Source organism: Thalassophryne amazonica, chromosome 5 (genome assembly GCF_902500255.1).
Source record: "Thalassophryne amazonica chromosome 5, fThaAma1.1, whole genome shotgun sequence".
Taxonomy (NCBI): domain Eukaryota; kingdom Metazoa; phylum Chordata; class Actinopteri; order Batrachoidiformes; family Batrachoididae; genus Thalassophryne; species Thalassophryne amazonica.
This window is the reverse complement of record NC_047107.1, coordinates 114,528,458-114,552,141: the sequence shown is the minus strand read 5'-3', so window position 1 is coordinate 114,552,141 and position 23,684 is coordinate 114,528,458. Positions and strand designations below refer to the sequence as shown.

The 23,684-nt window shown below is 39.3% G+C and overlaps 1 protein-coding gene across 1 annotated transcript in view; it reads left to right on the top strand.

Annotated features, from left to right (window-relative positions):
* The window catches only part of LOC117511146 (spermatid perinuclear RNA-binding protein-like), a 196,080-nt gene that overhangs the window by 138,669 nt on the left and 33,727 nt on the right, over positions 1 to 23,684 (top strand). Inside the window, exons 9-11 of the mRNA XM_034171126.1 lie at positions 1,894 to 1,991; positions 4,349 to 4,442; positions 5,782 to 5,850. Coding sequence (XP_034027017.1) covers positions 1,894 to 1,991; positions 4,349 to 4,442; positions 5,782 to 5,850 — 261 coding nt within the window. The remainder of the gene's footprint in view (positions 1 to 1,893; positions 1,992 to 4,348; positions 4,443 to 5,781; positions 5,851 to 23,684) is intronic.

The window sequence follows — 23,684 nt, the reverse complement described above, 5'->3', positions numbered from 1 at the left end:
TTCATAGTTTGTTTTTGTTGTTGTTATAGTTATTTATATAAGAACACTGATGTCTGTAACATGTTAAAAAGTTATATACTCTGGCAAAACAGTAAACGAACTTGATTGCTCCCAACTGCGTATTGTACAGTTTAAATATTTTTATTGTAGATCAAGTAATTTCAGACACCTTGGTTCCCATAGATCCATTTTTACAGTGAAAAATTTATTCACAAACACTTGGAAAATTTGAAGTTAAAGTGAAAAAAGTGACGTTGGCAACAGTGATGAAAAGAAAGAAACTTTATGCACAGAACTTTTATATTTTTTTGCTAACCTTTTGGAAAATCTATAAAATGAAAGAGGAAAATAACTTGTTGGTATATTGCTGAAAACATATAGTGCGCTAGAATAGCAGCCCAGATTAAATCAGGTTTTCCATTGCCGGTTTCTGGCACCTGATGTGGCTCAAAAAACAAACTGATACCCATGTGGAGTATGTAATCATGTGTAATCTGTGGTAATATTGGCAATAAAGCATGTTGAAACCAATGGTGAAGTTTTTGAAAGTAATAAATATTATTTGTGATGCTCAGACATATCGTGAGGCACAAAAATGAATAATCAGGTTTAATCTGTGCAAACAGGAGTAATATGCTTCTTTTTAAATTCATTTAACAGTTTTGTTTTTATTTCATTACTACATCTTGAAATATAAAATTTCTGCTTGAATGTTGATTTGGTTGCACCAAAAGTTTGATTCATTCATTTTCCAGATCCGCTGACTCCAATCAAGGGGTGGGGTCCTATCCCAGTAGTCATCAGGCATGAGGCAGGGTACGCCCTGGACAGGATGCCTGTCTATCACAGGGCCACATAGAGAAAGTCATACTCACACACACACCAACAGTCAATGTAAAGTTTCCAGTTCACCTAACTTGCACGTCTTTGGATGTGGGAGTAAGCCAGAGCGCCCAGAGGGAACCCACATGAACACGGGAAAACATGCAAACTCCACACAGAAAGAACCAGGTGGGAAGTGATCCCACAACCTTCTTGCCGTGAGGCAACAGTGTTAACCACTAAGCCACCATGCTACTGTCAAAATTGTGTTGTCAGGCTAAAATTATAATACCATGCAGATTGTTTTCTGTTTTGGAGCAGAGAGATTTCATTGACCAGAGCAGGCAGCAAAGTGCAGCCGTCAGCTTGTGTGTGCAAGGCAGTGTGTTCATAGACTCACTGTTAACTGACTTCTTTAAATTTCCTCTGGAAGTATACATCCTTTATCCCTTGAAAAGCGTGCATTCAGAATAGTTTTCAGATGTTAACCGATATGTTTTAACATTGTAATATCATCTTGATTTTAGCGCATAGACTGCACACAGTATGGCTGTAAGCATGTGCAATAGCTTCGGTCATAGAAGCGCCTGGAGGGAGGTGATGGTCTAGTGGTTAAGTGTTGGGCTTAAGACCAGAGAATCCTTGGTTCAAATCCCAGCCTGACTGGGATTTGACCCCTGGGAAAGGTCCTTAATCCCCTAGTTACTCCCGGTGTGTAGTGAGCGCCTTGTATGGCAGCACCCTAACATCGGGGTGAATGTGAGGCATTATTGTAAAGTGTTTTGAGCGTCTGATGCAGATGGAAAAGCGCTGCATAAATGCAGTCCATTTACCATTTACAGGGCTGTGTTGCCTCTTTTTTTCAAATTGGAAAGGTGATTAGGACCAGAAATCTGCAATGTGAGGCTGCCCTCACATTGATTAAGGATGAAGTCCTTAATACAGCAGGTCATTTATTTGGTTCAGGGATTCTTGCAGTATTGAAATCTGTATCGGTTGGTAAATATTTATATTTGTGGCTTTTTCCATTAAGTGAATTGAAGTTGAATGGTCTCTGTTTAAACATTTCAGGTGGTCCAGGAGTTCACAACCCCTGTGAAAGAGAACCTATAGATGTCCTGTCTGAACTCAGCGCGCAGCAGGCTGACAACATCACACACAGCGCACAGGTCGGCCATTAACATACTCGCCCAATTAAAAAACACTAAAACAAGCTGTAGCTAGTGGTTTTAGAAACATTACATTAGTAGTGTTGCTGATATTGTGCAGTTTTTGAGGCTTTAAAAAGGAGAACATTAGCAGCTTACTCAGGATCGGTAACATAACACAATTGTGGTATAAGGTTACTACAACCCCATTTCCAATAATGTTGGGAAGTTGTGTAAAATGTAAATAAAAACTGAATGCAATGATTTGCATATCCTCTTCAACCTATATTCAAATGAATACACCGCAAAGACAAGATATTTAATGTTCAAACTGATAGACTTTATTGCTTTTGTGCAAATATTTGCTCATTTTGAAATGGATGCCTGCAACACACTTCAAAAAAGCTGGGACAGGGGCAACAAACGAAGGTCACTTCGTTACTGGACATTTGTTGCACATATTTGTAAATGTTGTGGACCCCCACAATGTTCTGGCTTCTGGTGTCAAGCGCCCGGCCCAGCTGGGCATGACCTGCTCCAGGCACAGTGGCAGGTGCAGAATTTGACTGGTGCTGTACACCTGTCAAACGATAACACAGGTGGCCTAGGGCAAACTCAGGGAGGACAGAAACCTAACGTGGAGCAGAAGGGCAAAAGCTTGCTGATCTTGATTTTCAGTATGAATACAGACCGTGACTTTTTGGGTTTTAAGCAGAAGGTGTCAGAAAAGTTACTACAGGGATAACTGGTTTGTTACGGCCAAGCGTTCATAGCGATGTCGCTTTTTGGTCCTTCGATGTTGACTCTTCCGATCATCATCAAGTAGAATTCACCAAGCGTTATTAGCGTTATTGCACCTTGACAATTTGATCCTCACACTGCTGCACAATTCATCATGCCAATGCATCCCACTTGATGCTACAATATATAAAATAATCATTTTGTAGCCGATGACTCGGTTGCTCTCAGAATTTGGCTGATGAAACTATTCTCTCATCACTCCCAGAGTCACAGAGAAATTATCCACAGCTACAGCTTGTCGTGCACGTTGTGCAGTGGAGAACACATTTGGAATCTTGTCTTAAAGGTAATTATTTATAATATTTATATCGTAATGGCTTGGTAAAACAGGTGCATTTTCATTCCTTCTTTTGAGTTAGATAATGTATCTGCAAAGTTGTGTTTATTATAGATGTAACATCTCATTATAGTCTCAAATTCAGATGCGCTGCGCACAATGACACACAGTGCCATGCAGTATTTTTGAATAGTTTTCACAATGTTCATGACAAGTTCTCTAAATTAATGTGTGCCAGAAGTAGGAAATGATAGATTCAAGTTGGAGGTGCAGCTTCTATTACTGTTTGTGTTGAGACAAACACCTTTTTTCCGACATAACATGCTGAGAAGGGACACCACTGAAAAGGGACGTGTCCACTCTAACTTTCTACATGTACGCATCTATAATTAGGACTGTATTGATGCTAATTTACATGCCTGCAACATATTCATTTGAACTGCCGCTTGATACGTGTTCTTCTTGCCTTGGAGTATTATAAAACTGTTGTTTCCTAGTTTTCCACAATAAAAACAGCCACAGACACTCATTTAATTGAATATAGCTGAGCCAGATGAGAACAACCCAGCCAATGCTATGCTACCCTTGAGACCTGCAGACATCCCGCTGTGGTCCCAGTAGTGGTCCCATCTGTTGGAGTGATGGAACGAGGGATAAATCAGGAATTTAAAGTTGTTCGTGGGTCGCTCTGGTGAAGCCCCAAGCTCACATCGGTGCTATAAATATCTGCGTGACTGCAGAAACCTGGACTCTGACCTCGACTCAGCAGCCCATCGGTGCCCTGAAAAACTGGCAGCCTAATTAGCTACCTATTAAGTGTGGGAACGCTTTGCCATTTACACTGGGAGAGACATGATGCTGCTGCCACTTCTTTGTGCCACATATAACAACAAAGTCTGCCCCCTGGCAGAACACACTGGCTCAGTGCAGAGAAAGAAGGCATCGACAAATTCATCTTTTCCCCTCTCCGACACTCGCTCACTCTCTCTGCCTTTGTTTTTCTCTCTTGAGTACGATGAAAAACGCTTGAATCTTTAGTTGGGGAATATTGTTCTATTCCTTTTATATTTGTGCCCAGAAAATGTTTATTCCACCCATCTGTAATGTATGACGTTCCTCCCAGCAGAATGTCTTAGTTTCTCCAATAATTATGAATATTGATTGAGAATAAAAGCTACAGTAGGTGCTTGTTATCTAGACCCCCCCCCCCCCCCCCACAAACACCACCACCATACCAACATTCCCCTGTGACTGGAGGTAGATAGTATGTCTCATTGTATCTGGATTTTGTGTCTTTCAGCATTTGTTACGTCTCCTAGCCTTTGGACAACTTTACAAGGTTTTGAGTATAGACCCACTTCCTGCCAACAAGTCCTCAACAAGATTGTCAGAAGGTCTGTGTGTGTTAATTATACATCCATGTTGGTGTTTTTTTTTTTTTTTTGCATCAATATCATGGTTTATGTTTGTTTTACTTACTGTGCATCTGTGTACTATGTGGATCAAATGTTTTGTATTTGTATATATCCCACATATTTTACTTTGTGTGTTTGTGAGCTACATTTTGAAACACTTAGCAAATTTCTCTTCTGTGTAGATATTTTTTAAACTGTTAAATTTGTTATTATGATCACTGTATTGCCCTGATTGCAAGATGGCTTCCCTTTTTGCAAGAATTATTTTTTGAAAAATACTTTCTGAAGACCAAATCTTTTTTTGCTTTTCAGTGAAATAGTGCTAATTGTGCACATTGAGTGCAACAACCAGCAGGGCAATAAACTGCACAAACTGACCTACCTTGCTCCTCAGATTATTATGTCAGAGAGTCAACCAATTCTCCAAAAGTGGAACTTTTGTGCATGCTTTCTGCACAGGACTTTTTAAAGCCTCAGAAGCTCCTCAGAGATTTCCATGAACAGATGAGGAAAGCAACTGTGGCAATTTTAATAACATTTAAAAAATGTTTGTGTTTTGATGGCCAAAAACAAACATAAAAATACAAATAAATGCAACAGTGTCATTCTAATCCAGGTATTGCTGTTAGGTTGTTAGGTCAAATGCATAAAGATAAATGTAAACAGTGCACAATGTGATGTGATTCTGCTGCTCTCTTCATTAAAACTAAATTCTCTTGATGCAGTTTCAGCAGAATATTGTCACAGGATAATGGGTCAATTCACTTCAATTTATTTCATTTATATAGTGCCAAATCACAACAAAGTTGCATCAAGGCGCTTCACACAAGTCACTATGTACAAGTGACACGAGAACAGCAGCAAAACTTTAATAATGATTAATATTTGTGAGTCATAGTGTTATTTGTGAATGTTTTATGTGGGTTCTTGTGTGGTCTTGTTAAAGTGTTGTAGATAAGTGATGGTTTTAATATACAGAGAAGCTAAAATTGGCACCATGAGTGTCATTTGTACCTACAGCCTGACTTTTGTCTGTTGGCTGTTGTGAGTGGTTGTAAACTAAAAGTAGTTTAAAGATTACACTGTCTTCAAGGATTATTGTTGCGACTTACTGTTTTGGATGTTTGCAACATGTAAAAGACTAATCCTGATTATAGAATGTCCCTGTATTTTCTTAGGGGGAAAAAACCTGTCTTACATTCGGGCCAATACGGTATTTTTTTTTTTTTTTTTTTTGGAAGGTGTTTTCTTCCCTCTCGGTTTATAGAAGATGTTTGGCATAACTGTTTGGCTTTTTGTTTTTCCCTCCACTGTGCAGGAAGTTGTCAGAAGAGGTTTCGAGAGAATGCAGGACCAGATGACAGAGACTTTATCAAGAGGATAAAAGGTAACCTTGACACTAGACTAGATTACTTTGAGGAAAAAAACAGTTTGCTCAGTGGATCCCAATCTTCTTCCACTCACCTCTGAATCAGGAAACATTATAATGAACTGGTGAAGCTGGTAGTATACTAACCACTAAGGACATACTGTTTTTTTTTGTTTTTATCAATACCTTCCGTAGGGCTGAAGAGCTATTAAGAAAATCTAATATCCTTGATAATCTGCTGAGTTTTAATAGACCTTATTATAGTTACAGTCGTAGCACCTCGTGTACATGTGTCAATGTTGAGGCACCTGGATGTATAATTCGCCACTGTGGAAAAAGTCAAATTGCTTCCTATAACACCAAAGTAATTGTTTGGATTTATCCTCCACATCGGCTGTTCGGGGCGGAATTCTGCCTTTTTAGCAAACTCAAGTGCCATTTTGTAGTCGTTTGTTGTGATATTTATTTCATTCAAATACCTGTGAATGTCTTTCAGTGTCTGTCTCTGTGCCATAAATGTTTGCATATGTCAATGACAAATGTCCTTATTAAAAAAAAACCTTTTTGTGCTATCGGCTAATTGGCCCTATTGACATATCTCATAATCCCTTGCGCGCCAGAGAGTCGCTGCAGTCAAACAACATAGAGAATCCACATGATGACAGTTGTAAATTAATATTATACTACAAAAATGTAATTTTTTTATGCTTTTCGTCACATTAATAAGAGACTGCATGCATGTGTTGCCGAACGTAAGGCCTGAAAGGAGTTTCTGTAGTTGGGACTGTTTACACTGAGACTGCTACCTGCTGCTTTGGACTTGAATTAACAGTCTTTTTCAAGACTTTTTTACTTTTTTACCTTTTTACTTTTTTTTTTTTTTTTTTTTTTTTTTTTACTTTTTTACTGTGCTCCAACGCCTAAGGAAGACCTCTAACGGTCGAAACATCGCGACGGAGCACTTTTATCTGCTAACTTTCATCAGCGTTGGCAAGCTAACTAGCTTGCTAACGCTTTCGTTTTTTATTTATTTATTTATTTTTTTTTTTTTCTCTTTTGGCGCTGTTGTCGTGCGTTGCCTGTGCTGCTTCATGGCCTGTTTGGTGCCTTGATTGGGGCACTCCTTCTGCTGAATCACCTTTAAATTATTTACACATTATTCACTTTGTGTGTTTTAGGAATCCGCTAGGTTGCGTAGCTACTAGCTCTTAGCCGATTTAGCATGGCGGCTTCTCCTGTCTCTCCCGCACTTTTCTGCTCTGGGTGTGAAATGTTTAGTTATTCCTCGGCCTCCTTTAGCAGTAACGGTACTTGTAATAAGTGTAGCTTATTCGTAGCTTTGGAGGCCAGGCTGGGCGAATTGGAGACTCGGCTCCGCACCGTGGAAAATTCTACAGCTAGCCTGGCCCCTGTAGTCGGTGCGGACCAAGGTAGCTTAGCCGCCGCTAGTTCCCCCCTGGCAGATCCCGGGCAGTCGGGAAAGCAGGCTGACTGGGTGACTGTGAGGAGGAAGCGTAGCCCTAAACAGAAGCCCCGTGTACACCGTCAACCCGTTCACATCTCTAACCGTTTTTCCCCACTCGACGATACACTCGCCGAGGATCAAACTCTGGTTATTGGCGACTCTGTTTTGAGAAATATGAAGTTAGCGACACCAGCAACCATTGTCAATTGTCTTCCGGGGGCCAGAGCAGGCGACATCGAAGGACATTTGAAATTGCTGGCTAAGGCTAAGCGTAAATTTGGTAAGATTGTAATTCACGTCGGCAGTAATGACACTCGGTTACGCCAATCGGAGGTCACTAAAATTAACATTAAATCGGTGTGTAACTTTGCAAAAACAATGTCGGACTCTGTTGTTTTCTCTGGGCCCCTCCCCAATCGGACCGGGAGTGACATGTTTAGCCGCATGTTCTCCTTGAATTGCTGGCTGTCTGAGTGGTGTCCAAAAAATGAGGTGGGCTTCATTGATAATTGGCAAAGCTTCTGGGGAAAACCTGCTCTTGTTAGGAGAGACGGCATCCATCCCACTTTAGATGGAGCAGTTCTCATTTCTAGAAATCTGGCCAATTTTCTTGGATCCTCCAAACTGTGACTGTCCAGCGTTGGGACCAGGAGGCAGAGCTGTGGTCTTATACACCTCTCTGCAGCTTCTCTCCCCCTGCCATCCCCTCATTACCCCATCCCCGTAGAGACGGTGCCTGCTCCCAGACCACCAATAACCAGCAAAAATCTATTTAAGCATAAAAATTCAACAAGAAAAAATAATATAGCACCTTCAATTGCACCACAGACTAAAACAGTTAAATGTGGTCTATTAAACATTAGGTCTCTCTCTTCTAAGTCCCTGTTGGTAAATGATATAATAATTGATCAACGTATTGATTTATTCTGCCTAACAGAAACCTGGTTACAGCAGGATGAATATGTTAGTTTAAATGAGTCAACACCCCCGAGTCACACTAACTGTCAGAATGCTCGTAGCACGGGCCGTGGCGGAGGATTAGCAGCAATCTTCCATTCCAGCTTATTAATTAATCAAAAACCTAGACAGAGCTTTAATTCATTTGAAAGCTTGTCTCTTAGTCTTGTCCATCCAAATTGGAAGTCCCAAAAACCAGTTTTATTTGTTATTATCTATCGTCCACCTGGTCGTTACTATGAGTTTCTCTGTGAATTTTCAGACCTTTTGTCTGACTTAGTGCTTAGCTCAGATAAGATAATTATAGTGGGCGATTTTAATATCCACACAGATGCTGAGAATGACAGCCTCAACACTGCATTTAATCTATTATTAGACTCTATCGGCTTTGCTCAAAAAGTAAATGAGTCCACCCACCACTTTAATCATATCTTAGATCTTGTTCTGACTTATGGTATGGAAATAGAAGATTTAACAGTATTCCCTGAAAACTCCCTTCTGTCTGATCATTTTTTAATAACATTTACATTTACCCTGATGGACTACCCTGCAGTGGGGAATAAGTTTCATTACACTAGAAGTCTTTCAGAAAGCGCTGTAACTAGGTTTAAGGATATGATTCCTTCGTTATGTTCTCTAATGTCATATACCAACACAGAGCAGATTAGCTACCTAAACTCTGTAAGGGAGTTAGAGTATCTCGTCAATAGTTTTACATCCTCTTTGAAGACAACTTTGGATGCTGTAGCTCCTCTGAAAAAGAGAGCTTTAAATCAGAAGTGTCTGACTCCGTGGTATAACTCACAAACTCGTAGCTTAAAGCAGATAACCCGTAAGTTGGAGAGGAAATGGCGTCTCACTAACTTAGAAGATCTTCACTTAGCCTGGAAAAAGAGTTTGTTGCTCTATAAAAAAGCCCTCCGTAAAGCTAGGACATCTTTCTACTCATCACTAATTGAAGAAAATAAGAATAACCTCAGGTTTCTTTTCAGCACTGTAGCTAGGCTGACAAAGAGTCAGAGCTCTATTGAGCTGAGTATTCCATTAACTTTAACTAGTAATGACTTCATGACTTTCTTTGCTAACAAAATTTTGACTATTAGAGAAAAAATTATTCATAACCATCCCAAAGATGTATCGTTATCTTTGGCTGCTTTCAGTGATGCCGGTATTTGGTTAGACTCTTTCTCTCCGGTTGTTCTGTCTGAGTTATTTTCATTGGTTGCTTCGTCCAAACCATCGGCATGTTTATTGGACCCCATTCCTGCCAGGCTGCTCAAGGAAGTCCTACCATTATTTAATGCTTCAATCTTAAATATGATCAATCTATCTTTGTTAGTTGGTTATGTACCACAGGCCTTTAAGGTGGCAGTAATTAAACCATTACTTAAAAAGCCATCACTTGACCCAGCTATCTTAGCTAATTATAGGCCAATTTCCAACCTTCCTTTTCTCTCAAAGATTCTTGAGAGGGTAGTTGTAAAACAGTTAACTGATCACCTGCAGAGGAATGGTCTATTTGAAGAGTTTCAGTCAGGTTTTAGAATTCATCATAGTACAGAAACAGCATTAGTGAAGGTTACAAATGATCTTCTTATGGCTTCGGACAGTGGACTTATCTCTGTGCTTGTTCTGTTGGACCTCAGTGCTGCTTTTGATACTGTTGACCATAACATTTTATTACAGAGATTAGAGCATGTCATAGGTATTAAAGGCACTGCGCTGCGGTGGTTTGAATCATATTTGTCTAATAGATTACAGTTTGTTCATGTAAATGGGGAATCTTCTTCACAGACTAAAGTTAATTATGGAGTTCCACAAGGTTCTGTGCTTGGACCAATTTTATTCACTTTATACATGCTTCCCTTAGGCAGTATTATTAGACGGTATTGCTTAAATTTTCATTGTTACGCAGATGATACCCAGCTTTATCTATCCATGAAGCCAGAGGATACACACCAATTAGCTAAACTGCAGGATTGTCTTACAAACATAAAGACATGGATGACCTCTAATTTCCTGCTTTTAAACTCAGATAAAACTGAAGTTATTGTACTTGGCCCCACAAATCTTAGAAGCATGGTGTCTAACCAGATCGTTACTCTGGATGGCATTTCCTTGATCTCTAGTAATACTGTGAGAAATCTTGGAGTCATTTTTGATCAGGATATGTCATTCAAAGCGCATATTAAACAAATATGTAGGACTGCCTTTTTGCATTTACGCAATATCTCTAAAATCAGAAAGGTCTTGTCTCAGAGTGATGCTGAAAAACTAATTCATGCATTTATTTCCTCTAGGCTGGACTATTGTAATTCATTATTATCAGGTTGTCCTAAAAGTTCCCTAAAAAGCCTTCAGTTGGTTCAGAATGCTGCAGCTAGAGTACTGACGGGGACTAGCAGGAGAGAGCATATCTCACCCGTGTTGGCCTCTCTTCATTGGCTTCCTGTTAATTCTAGAATAGAATTTAAAATTCTTCTTCTTACTTATAAGGTTTTGAATAATCAGGTCCCATCTTATCTTAGGGACCTCGTAGTACCATATTACCCCATTAGAGCGCTTCGCTCTCAGACTGTGGGCTTACTTGTAGTTCCTAGGGTTTGTAAGAGTAGAATGGGAGGCAGAGCCTTCAGCTTTCAGGCTCCTCTCCTGTGGAACCAGCTCCCAATTCAGATCAGGGAGACAGATACCCTCTCTACTTTTAAGATTAGGCTTAAAACTTTCCTTTTCGCTAAGGCTTATAGTTAGGGCTGGATCGGGTGACCCTGGACCATCCCTTGGTTATGCTGCTTTAGACGTAGATTGTGGGGGGGTTCCCATGATGCACTGTTTCTTTCTCTTTTTGCTCCGTATGCATCACTCTGCATTTAATCATTAGTGATCGATCTCTGCCCCCCTTCACGGCATGTCTTTTTCCTGGTTTTTTCCCTCAGCCCCAACCAGTCTCAGCAGAAGACTGCCCCTCCCTGAGCCTGGTTCTGCTGGAGGTTTCTTCCTGTTAAAAGGGAGTTTTTCCTTCCCACTGTTGCCAAGTGCTTGCTCATAGGGGGTCGTTTTGACCGTTGGGGTTTTTCATATTTATTGTATGGCCTTGCCTTACAATATGGAGCGCCTTGGGGCAACTGTTTGTTGTGATTTGGTGCTATAGAAGAAAAAAGTTGATTGAAGTTGATTGATTGATGATACCCTGAAAACTTGCTAAAACAATAACAAATAATCTGTGTCTGCTACGTTTAATCTACGCGGAATTTAATAAACGCAAACCGAATTTCAGACATATTATATATATTAATCTGGAATAAAGAGGACAAACAATGTTGTAAAGAACAATAATCAAGACGTTAAAGAGCAAACTTCACTTTCCCCCAGAACGACATGATCAGGAAGCGAGCGTAGCTCACAGCAGCTCCCATTGAAAATAACGGAGAGACAGCCTGTGATTCTCGCATGTTTACATAAAACAAACGCAATAACAACGTCTATAAACCCAGAGAAAATATTCATGAGAGTTTTAGGCACAATATAAAAATAGTTTTATGTTGCGATGTTAATTGTGTTGTCCATGTGCAGCAGTTAAAGTGCAGCCCGATCAGAGTGTCTCAATGCAGTTCTCAATGTTACTGAGATCTCGCAGCGCGGCGACCTCTTCGAAGTTTTGCGGGATATGAAACGTCAATTGGGCGAATGCTGAAAAAGCTCCACTTCCGTGTTCCGTCATTTTCACAAGAAGACTTAACTTTGCATTCATGTGAGTGGCTAAACTGTGATTATGTTGTGTGAACCAGCGGTGTTTTGCGCTGCCTGCACATTAAAGCCTGAACTATCATTAATTAAACACAGCCACAGACCTTTTAAGTATATTTAACTATGTAAAGATCCTCGATTCATGATGTTTTTCTAAAATTTTTCTAAATTTTGAGGAGCAGATTTTAAAATAATAATAGTCAAGGTTAAACTCTTACAAATACGATTATTATTAAAGAAGTCGTATAGTGCAAAACCAGTAATACCACAAGAGTCAGTATAAATGAGCCCTAAGGCTGACAAATTCAGAAATGTAGACGAAATCAGGAGGGAGGCATAAACTTTTTCACTGCACGATATCAATCTTCACACACACCTATATTCCATAAATCAATATCACAGGACACATTATTTTTCTTAGCCACATATAAACGGATATTGTTTGAGGAATTTATTGCTGACATGTTGCTAATGACAAATGCAGAAGTGTCTGATGTTTATTGTATTTGGTGGATGTCAAACTGTAAACAAGGTGCATCTGGCAGGTTTTCTTTCAGACACAGAGAAACGAGAGTGCAGCTAAAAGATGTGAAGTGGAGCAATTCTTGGAAATCAAAGCTCAGAATGTGCTGTCAGATATATATATATATATATATATATATATATATATATAAAAACAAAAGTAAAGCTGCTGTCAGCAGTCACTTTAATCTCAGTATTAAAGGAGAAATTGTTACCTTTTTCCTGAGTGTGAAATGTATTCTAGATATCTTCCCAACATCACTTTGGGATTTTGTGTGATAGCAGTTTAGGTGTTGAATCGTGTCACCAACTCGGCGTATCTATAAACTGAAGTGGTGTCATTCATCAAACCGCCCAGCTGCATCAAGCTGTTAGGCGTAGATTCATATGATGAAAGTACCTGCTGGACCCTCAGTACTCATTGTGCATCAGATTTCTAAATAAGTGCGACTGAGTGAATGAAGATGGCTGTAGATGGACCTGCGGCAGTTGAAAGGAACGTGCAGTGAGGCTGAAAAATAAATCCAGTGTGCTGGAGAGGAAACGACTGTCAGTGACCAGAGCAGTGTGAACGTCAAACTGTCAAACTGATGCTTTTTAACCATCTACACTGCAGTAGGTCTCATCATCACAAACTGCAGTGCTGTGCGATGCACCAAACACAGATTGGTACCAGCTGCAGGTTTAGCTCCTGCTTCTGTTTCCTGTTGGACTTTATGGAAATGTGAATCAGTGATGGAAGAGTTGACAGAGGAAACTTAATCTCATTGCAGCTGAATTCATTATGTATTTGTTCTCAGTGAGTGAAATCTGTGTTTGCTGTCAGAAAACAAAAATATAAAGTAGCTTTCCCCAGTTTGTCTGCACCAGGCATCACAGTGTGTGAATGCCCAATAATGTCAAAGCAAAAACAAAAAGAAAGTTCTTATCATCATGAGTGTGTCTGACACAGCAAACACATGCACAGGTTAGCAGCTGCTCTAACATTTAAAATGAGTGACCTTAGAAAGAGTTAAGGTACCTTGACACTTGACACGAATTTGATCCCCACACTGGCACGCAATCTGCCGTACTGGAGAGTAAACTCATTGTAAACTGCTGAAAACTGTGCACGGCTTCCTGCAAGTGCGCAAATTTTTTTTATAAATGTTCAAAATCTCTGGCATGCATTAATTTTGTAAACTTCACGTGAACGTGGCGCAAACAACTCAAAAACACTGAGCGTCAGTGCGAGTCAGTGCCCTGCATCACAGCACAGCTCATCTAAATGATTGTGACGAGATGTTAAATCTGTCATGAACATAATTTTACAGATACTCATAAAAAAGAATGAAAATTCAGCTGTTTTACCAAGCTATTACATTATAGATATTACAAATAATTACCTTTTAGTATATTCCAATGTATTCTCCACGTCATGAAGTGTACGAGAGAGAGAGAGAGAGAGAGAGAGAGAGAGAGAGAGAGAAAAGCTGCAGCTGTAGAAAATTCCTCTGTGATTGTGGAAGCGATTAGAGCTGGTTTCATCAGCCAAACTCTGAGAGCAAATGATTAATCTGCTACGAAATAATTATTTTATATAACGCAGCATCCAGTGGAACACAGTAGGTTGCATTGGCACAACGAATTTTGTGCTTCCTGGATGTCTTTGTGATCTGTTCTAGGAGTATTTGCCGCTGCATTGTATTCCCCCCCCCCCCCCCCCCAAAAAAAACACACACACACAGCAGAACAATAACACAGCAGAATCACCATGGGTCCTGAATGACAGCCATCCAGGCAGACAGCTGGTCCATCTCTACTTCTCTGCTGCAGCCATGGAAAAGACAAGTGTCTCCTTGCCCTTTTCCAGTTGTTGGGGACCTTAGCATTGAGGCACCTGTGTGCTGGATCAGGTCCAGGGAAATGTGCCATGTGGCCAAAACATAGTAGCTGATGTTCCCTCAGTATGAACGTGATGCTCCTTATTGTGGTAACTGTTCCTTTCACAGTCTCACTTCATTTTATTTACTTTCTGTGTTATTGTGGCCAAAGTAGACTGTCACCCCACTGACTCTGGTCTGCTTGAGGTGTCTTCATAAAATATAATAAAAATCCCTCAATGCAAGTCCTCCTATTGAGGGCTCCATACTGCATTGAGACTTCATCTGAGTTGCAAAAATGATGAGGGGAGGGCAAGAAAAGATTATGAAATGAGTATATTGAAGACGATAACATCTTTAATTACATTTCAGTGCAGAACATAAAAAATGGCTTCATTCATTTGGATGTGATCTTCTCAGAGAAAGTAAAACTAAACAATGACCTAACTGAGTGCTGAGGTGCTCTATTCCTCTGTCTTTTTCTCACAGCTGCTATCTCTTTCCCTCTTCTGCCATCTCTCTCCTGTCAGTTGGTGTTACAGTAATTAAATCAGCCTTCACTGGGACGATCATCCGGAGGAATTCTCATCCACTTCCAGTTCAAAGGAGGTGACAGGGAGTCAGATAGGGAAGGATTAATCCTCCAAGCTGCCTGCCACACAGTTATCTCACCACCTCCCAATACACAACATGGATTTGAGCGTTTGTGCACGGGAGCGCGTGCTCTGCATGTTCACACCACATATACATTGTGTGCACTAACCCCTACTCCTCGCTTCCTTCTTCTCTTCCAGCTGTCTTAGAATTTTGGTTTTCAAATATTTAATTTATCCACATTGTCATTTTGTGACTCATACAGCACAGACAATATGAAAAGGTTTGTGCCGGGCAGTTGAGTAACACATTAAATTTGCTTGACATGCTCAAAGGTCATAATACGAAGGCATCATTGAGAACAGGGTCACTGGACACTGATTGGATGGGTGTGTTCAGCCAATCATTAGTGGGCACCTGAGACTTTAAGGACTTAGGTGTATGTAGAGCACAGAAATACGACAAATGTGCATGTTTTATGGTGGCGCTGCAATGACCTCTGCTGATACATCTGCAAACATTGACATGCAAAGTCCCCATAGTATAACCTTTCAAACAATGTGTATATCGGGTGTCTCAAAAAAATATGCAACATTTTATCAGCAAAGAAAATGGTCAAAGCATATGTCTAGGAAATAAATTTATGACTGGATAGAAAGCTGAAAGGTTGAAGTTTTTCATACCAGTGTTAATATTGGCCCTGCATTTTGTCAGTCTACCATAAAGTCACTGCACCTGTTTGACACTCTTGGTCTGGTGCCAAAACTCAATAATTTTTGTTCACTGTAGTATGGTTAATCTTGGCATTTTCCTGAGTCTTGCTTGGCATCAACATGAACTTCAGGGTCTCTGCAAGTAAAAAAGAAACATAACTGATTAAGTTTGTAGCATTTAAGGGTCAAACCGAGTGTTTTAAATGTTGTATATTTTTTTGGGACACCCTATATTTACTAATCTGTCAAAAAAAAATGGATGAAAATACATTGTGAACCTGACTGTTAGTGCATGCATATATATATATATATATATATATATATATATTTGGCATGTGCGCACACACAAATACATAACAAAAGAATCTCAGAAAACAAAAACTCATGAACAATTTCCTAGTTTTGTGTGGCTGAAAGGATCTAGGCTGAAGCAAAAGCTTATAACCCCCCCACCGCTCCCCCCCAGTTGCTATATACACATATGTACCCCCATAACAACAAAGACCAAAAAAGAAAAAAAAAAAGATAAGAAAGACACTTGAGATGATATAGATTAATCAGTAAACTAAAATATCTGTACACAGCAGAACAAACGGCAGTATTATTAATTGTGTTGTACATTTCAGTTTATCCACAAAAATATCTATATTTGACCCCAGAGTTCTATAAACACAGCTTATAATTATGTTTTTTGATTTTTCACATTCAATTTCCACTGTCACACATTCTATAATATTTTCCAAAGAAAATGACATTTTGTATAATTTCACTTTGATAATTTGAACATACATAAAGTGTTACACCACCGCCCTGTTTTTTCATCCTATTTGTGGCAAAAACGTCATATCCCTCAAGCTGGACAGAGTCAACCAGCTCCTCTCTCAACCAAGTCTCAGTAATTGCAATAATAGAAAAGTGTTTATTGGATATTTGTAAGCAGTCCTGAATTTTTGAAAAGTTCATGAGAAGACTTCTACTATTAAAATATATTATGGGGAAAATCCCATTTGTCAAAGATCAATTGTTCTCCAGTAAAGTATTTACAGTGATGAGTAATATTTTCAAGAAAAAAACAATCAGGATCAATATTACTTTCCATATTATGAAATCTATATTCAGTGTCTTCAAAAATTTTTAAGTTGAACTCCTGTGTAAGAGTAAGTTGTGATAACTCGGTTGTCATATTAAATGAAACTTAATCCACAGTCTGAGAAAAGCAGTATAGCAAATATAGCATGGTGTAGTGTCTCTCAAAATTAGTCCCTCAGCAAATGAAGAAACATCCTTATTCAAAGCGTTCCAACTGACTCATGTTCTTAATCCACAGTCCTCTGGCATTGTCAGGTGCATCCTTCTGTTTGATAAAAACCTTACAGTTTGTGACCCAGACTGAATTTAGTTTGCCCTGCTTTTTAAGCAGCCTTGCTATCCTGGTGATGTCCAGGTTATTTTTAGTAAGATGTTCTTTTTTTTTGCCAGCTTGCACTCGGCCGAGACGGACGCATTTTTCTCTTCTCCCTCCCTCCTTATCTTTCCTGCTTCTGTGGCGTGTTGTCTGTGAGGCTGCAGCTCTGCTCTTCTGGAAAACGACAAAAATGGATCTGTTAAAGTGGTCTCTGAACGCAATTGACACTCTATTTTTTCCACAAGACATTCAGGGGCGGAGGACCCGACCTGTCCTGCCGGGACGCATGTGATGGGTTACGTGATGGACTTGTGGAGGAGATGGCAGGTCATGTGCCTTTACACGCTTTCTGTGGACGACGTCGAAGATGTGTATATATTTGGCTTGGTGGTGACCGGCTTTCTGCTGTGTGGAGCGGGCATGGCACTGGTTTACCGGAAAATTAAGAAAGTGGAAGCAGCATTAATTGGGCCGTCCAGGCTGCCCTACATGATTGATTCGATTGGGAAGGCAGTGGCTGTGCAGTCGGCGGGTGTTAACCGCACGCTGGAAAACATCTCTGGCAGGATTGCAGCTCTGGAAACCCGCTTTGACCGTCAGTAAAGACCACATCCTACATTCAGATGTATTGAGAGCCACTCTGTTCTCAGAACTGTGGAATCTTTCAGGCGTCTGCTAATCTGGATATTCATTTGGCTTCCCCAAACACAGCTGCACTTCAAGGCCGCTGTGATAAAAAACCTCCTCAAGAAGATCAACACTTAAGCCTCGCTCCCTGGTCATCCCCCTCCCCTCAGCTTCTCCAGCTCTGACGTTGACTGTGGACAGTGGACTGCTCAGGGCTGAGCCCCTCCCCCTTCCAGGATTGTCGGACAAGGCCGTTGACGGCGCCTAATAGGCTGCCTCCGGAGTGTTCTGATAAACTGGACCTTCAAATCTCGGTTGTCGTCCTGCGTCTTTGTTTGTCTGTGTGATTATTGTTTTTCTGTGCTGATGGTGTTTTTTTTTTCCTCATTGCTGCTGTGTAACGCAGCGGCTATGAGGGTTTTTTCTCTTTCTTCCCTTGTGTGTGCTTTTTATATGTGTTTATGTACCGGGCCGGCCTATGTGTGTTGTGTGTTATGTGTGTGTCGTTTGTTATGGGTCGGTCTTGGTTTGCTCAGCCCTGCTGTTGACCAAGGCAGGGATATACATCTGGAGCTGGTCCCCGGGCGCCTAATGGCGACTTCTGCTCCTAACTGGTAATTAGGATGGGTTAAATGCAGTAGACACATTTCATTGTGCAGGGAACATGTTCTTTTGTGCATATGACAATAAAATTCTTTTGAATCCTTTTGAATCCTTTGAGTTGATATATACGTTTGTGCCTTTCAACTTCCTTCCCTGTTTGAGTAGTTCAGCCTTGTGTCTTCTATTTGCAAAATGAACGATGATTACTGGAGTGGATGACTTGTCACGGGTCGGCAAAGTGTGACATACTTCGATATTCGTTGTTAATGTCAATGTTTACTATGGAGGAATGCAGTCACCTGTTCCTCCGTGGTTTCCTCATGACCGCTGTCCTCAGCAGTAACTCCCATTACCGCTTATGAAAATGGTTTGATTTTTAATCCAGAGATGATGACATTGTTCATTCTTGAATACTACTCCAAGTCGGACACCCGATTTTCCAGATATAAAATTTTCTGTTCATATTCAGTATTTTGTCGCTTTAGCTGTTGATGATGTGGTTCTGTTTTATCAAAGAAGCCATTTCTGCAGATAACATGTTCATGGACTCCTTTAATTCATCCATGTCTTTTTGAAGATTTTTTTTTTAAACGGCCATGTTGCTTACGGGATGCAGTAGGTCTTGATTAAAGACAAATCACACTACTGCTGTTCCCATACTTCCGAAAGCTAGCTTATCAAGGCTAAACTAGTATAGCTTAGCCTTCGATGGGCCTCGACGAACCTTGGGCTTGGCTGGACACCTCCCTCAGGCCGCGACGAGCCGCGGGCTTAGCTGGACACCTCTGGCGTCCACGAATAGCTTCGTACCTGGCTGGGCACCTCCGACAGGCTGCAACGAGCCTCGGACACGGCTGGGCACTGCCGTATGTGTGTGTGTATGTGTGTATATATATATATATATATATATATATATATATATATATATATATATATATATATATATATGCACATGCCTTAAACATAAACCTTTTATGCCAAAACTAATTATTTCAGTGTAATCTTGGGGTCAGTCTTTACTCACATACCAAGTTTGATTAAAATAAAAAATCATCAAAAGGACCTCGGTGGAAGAAGCCAACAAACAGACACGATCATTGACCCCCATGATTTCCTTATGGCAAATTCCGGAACACACCTCTATATGTATGACAAAGTTGGTGCAAATTGTAGTGAAAAATTAAATGATCATACAATGATCATATACTTATAACTGATACAGCTGATTGGTCTTCTTGTAATATATGTAACCTGTTTGTTGTTTAAGAATGTTTACAGTGACAGTAGGGAAGGTTTTCATAGCTTGTATGCACACTTTTAAAAACTGAACATGAAATACTTTTTGTTGTATAGAGACAGTCAGCAGTTTTGTTACAGGGGTTGTCACAAATGTCAACATTTCTTTTTCATTTTGCTGTTGCTCAGAGACTCTGAGCTGTCTTCATCTCATTGCACTCTGTAGGTGTGAAGTGCCACTGATCCCGAGTGTGTCCTCAGTGTCACACAATGGCAGTGTCATGTGAAATCCATCAACCGGCTTGGAGTCTGGGAGCTGAGCTGATGAGATGGCTTTTGAAACTTTCTGCAATCTATATGTGATATCAACACTCAGTTTTTACCAAATCTCCCAGATTATAAACACTGTGTTAGTGAGCAGAAACTAACTGGCTGATGATTTTTATTGTACCAGTCACATAGCTAGAGTAATCCGCTTCTTTTGGCTGATCATGGGTGAGGTAAACAGACAATGTAATTAAATGTTTGAAAAAATCTGCACATTGTCAAAACACAAACACCATGTGTTGATTAAAGAGACGAGACTCAACCGGACAGCATTAAAAATCTCTTTCAGCACCATAGCTGGAACATAATTGATGTTGTCCCTTGGACAATTGTTGGCAACATGGATTTAATCTTTATTTGCTGGTGGAAAATGATGGTAGACCAAGTCTGTGTTCAAGCACTTGCATTTTAAGGGTAAAGCATTCTGCAAAACTTTTTCATATGGATGGGGTAGTGTCAATCAAAGGTTATGCATATATAATGAATGAATTGATCAATCAAATTTATTTCAAACAAAGACATAATAATAATAATAATCAACAAGAAAAATATGTCAAATAAGAAGCAATGCTCGAAAAGGCGTAGGAAGAAATAAAACACTTATACACCCACCCCCTTCTCCTATATTAAAATAATTGACAACTTAATTGCATTGCCACATAATTCCAAGATATTTACAGTCCAATACCCACCCAGTGCTAAAAAGATAAATGAATAAACAAAAATACATAATATTTAAACAAATCAAAGAATTACATAAACAATCAAAAAGATTTATATAGACACTAGCGTGTTGCCCGTGGGGATCCATGGGCTCTAGATTGGGTAGTGTTTATAAAATAGGTACCTGACATTTTTCAAGGGTGGTAATAAATTAAGCAAAGCTTGAATAATGAGTTGGAATGGTGTGTGAATACAGAGTTTTTAGAACCTTAGACCTCAACAGTATTGAGAAGAGGAACTCAACCCTTTTATTTCCTTTTAATTATTTAATTTTTTAATGTTAATTTACTGTATTAATATATTTTTCAATTGTTTAGGTTCTTGTTATCATATACACACTATTATTACTTATATTTTGTCATTTGAGTTTTAAATGGACTACAATGGAATAAGTGTTTTAACTTTCTTGTGTCATCCATGTATTTTTAATGTATTTACAATTATAGTATGTACTTACATTGAACTTACTAAATAAAATATGCATGTATACACATACGCACTCACGCTTTTAATATTTACTGCTCCCTGCTGGAATGGCATGTGGATCCGGAATGTAGTTAGCAACGTCCATTGTTCAGTGTTATTGGTTAATATCCATAGCTTCTCCAAAAATATTAGTCCTTTTAATGTTCTGTTTTGGCAGCGTTCATCCTTGACCCAAAATACATAAGCATACCAAACGGCAAATGTCAGATGTCTACAGTTTGTCTGTGATCGAAGTTGCATGCACGCACAGAGAGCTTTTTGTCTTCTGCATTCTGCCACAAACAGGTGCTTCTATTTTTAGACAGGGAGAAAGAGGGACAGTGGGCTGTAGACATCAAATGCAATACACTTTTCAGTCATGGTATCGGCAACATGAGACCTAACTAAACTGACTAAGCCAATTGAACTACAAAACACAATAAATCAATTACACTTACAACACTGTTAAACTAACATGAGCCACAATAACATTTAAATCCCCAAAACTCTGAACTCCCATGGTGCCTTGCAGCACAGTGTCAATTGTTTACTGGTTAGATAAAATTGGTAATTTCTCCAAAAATATTAGTCCCATCAACTTTCCTTTTTTGTAGCGTACATCCTTGACCCAAAATACATAAGCATACCAAACGGCATAGCAAATGTCAGCTCTCCCTGGTTTCTGCGTGATTGAAGCCATATGCACACACACACACAGAGGCCACTTGGTTATTATGATATAGATAATCCTGTCTCTCATTGTGAATCCTGCTCATCTTCATACATTCTTAATGTGTTCCTTGGGGGTTGGAAGGTTAGACCTTACTTATGCGATGCACCTCGAGGCAGCTTTGTTATGATTTGGTGCTATGTAAATGAAATAAATTTAATTTAATTATTTCCGACTACTTTTTCTCTTTATTTTACTTTGTCTTTTATTTGTTTTATTGCCTGTTGCAATTTTATTGTTACTTTTAATTTATTTACGATTGGGGTAACTTGGTGCCTATTTTTTATTTATGTACAGCACTTCGGTCGACTGCTTTCATTTTAAACGTGCTTTTGAAATAAAGGTTGAGTTGAGTTCCTTCTTTAAATTTTTAAAAGTGCTCTATATTAGTGCCTCTCTGTAATTCTTCATCCAAGCAATTCCACAAATCCACCCCACAAACTGAAATACACATAGCTGTGTGACTGAGATTTCTGTCCAAGTTGTCTTGCCCTGCCCCTTCTTCGATTGCATCTGGTTTGACAATTTTTTCTGCCAATTGAAGTCCAATATTTACATAGTATTTATTAAAACCATTAACTACATCCTTCATATTATTTAGAGCCCCATCATTATCAATAAAATAGTCTGCATAACTTATGTGAATTGATCTGTTTCTCATGATACTATATGACACATTCAAAATACATTTGATATTGTTTTTACCCGAGGCCATCAAATATGGCTGTCGGGTATTGTGAAGGCTTTTTGTCCGTGTGTCTGTCCATCTGTCCCTCCGGCTGTTTGTGCTCAGCATAAGTCTAGTCCTATTACTGCCGGGAACATTCTTGGGACACAGACCTTGGACAAGTACAAAGATAGCTAACCTTGACCAATTTTAAGAGGTATTTTAAGAGGTTAAAAAGTCACATTATGTTTCATTTTTGAGTGATGCGGGTGACAGCCAATCAGAGTAGAGCTGCACCATGACGTCAGTCGCTGGTCTCTTTAAAAACGCTTCATTTTGTGTGTTTATATATGTTTCTCATATATTATGTATAAGTTAGTGATAAATAAACACATCTAAAACTGAAAACTGTGTTTTTGGAACCTAATAACAACTCTGATCTTACACTCAACAAAAATATAAATGCAACACTTTTGGTTTTGCTCCCATTTTGTATGAGATGAACTCAAAGATCTAAAACTTTTTCCACATACACAATATCACCATTTCTCTCAAATATTGTTCACAAACCAGTCTAAATCTGTGATAGTGAGCACTTCTCCTTTGCTGAGATAATCCATCCCACCTCACAGGTGTGCCATATCAAGATGCTGATTAGACACCATGATTAGTGCACAGGTGTGCCTGTTGAGTGTATTTACAAGAAATTTTGCTGAGGTTAGCATGGTGACATCACTTCCTGGTGTAAAAGCTAGTGAGAAATAAAACTTCTAGAACTGAAGATGTTTTTGGAACCTGATAACACCTCTGAAGTCATTTAAGAAACATTTTGCAGACGTTATCTTGCACACTAACTTTCGCTTACTCAACACGAACTTCCTATGGAGTTCCATTTGTCTCATTAATAACTGCAAATGCACAGAGGGTGATCTACAAATATTCCTTCATTTGCACAATATGAAAACAAGGATGATTTGATTTGAACATGTACAATTTGTACATAAGACAATAGGATCTTAATAATTAATTAAACAATTGTAAATTATAAAGAACACAATGCTCATGGCCGAGGGGATTTTAGCATTGTGTTATATTTATTATGTTCTAATAATCTCGTATAATATTTCTTTTTGCATATCCTTATAATAGTGGTTGTAACTTATTTTTGTGTTTTTTGGATTTTTCTTCTGTCTCTATAGTTCTTTGTTG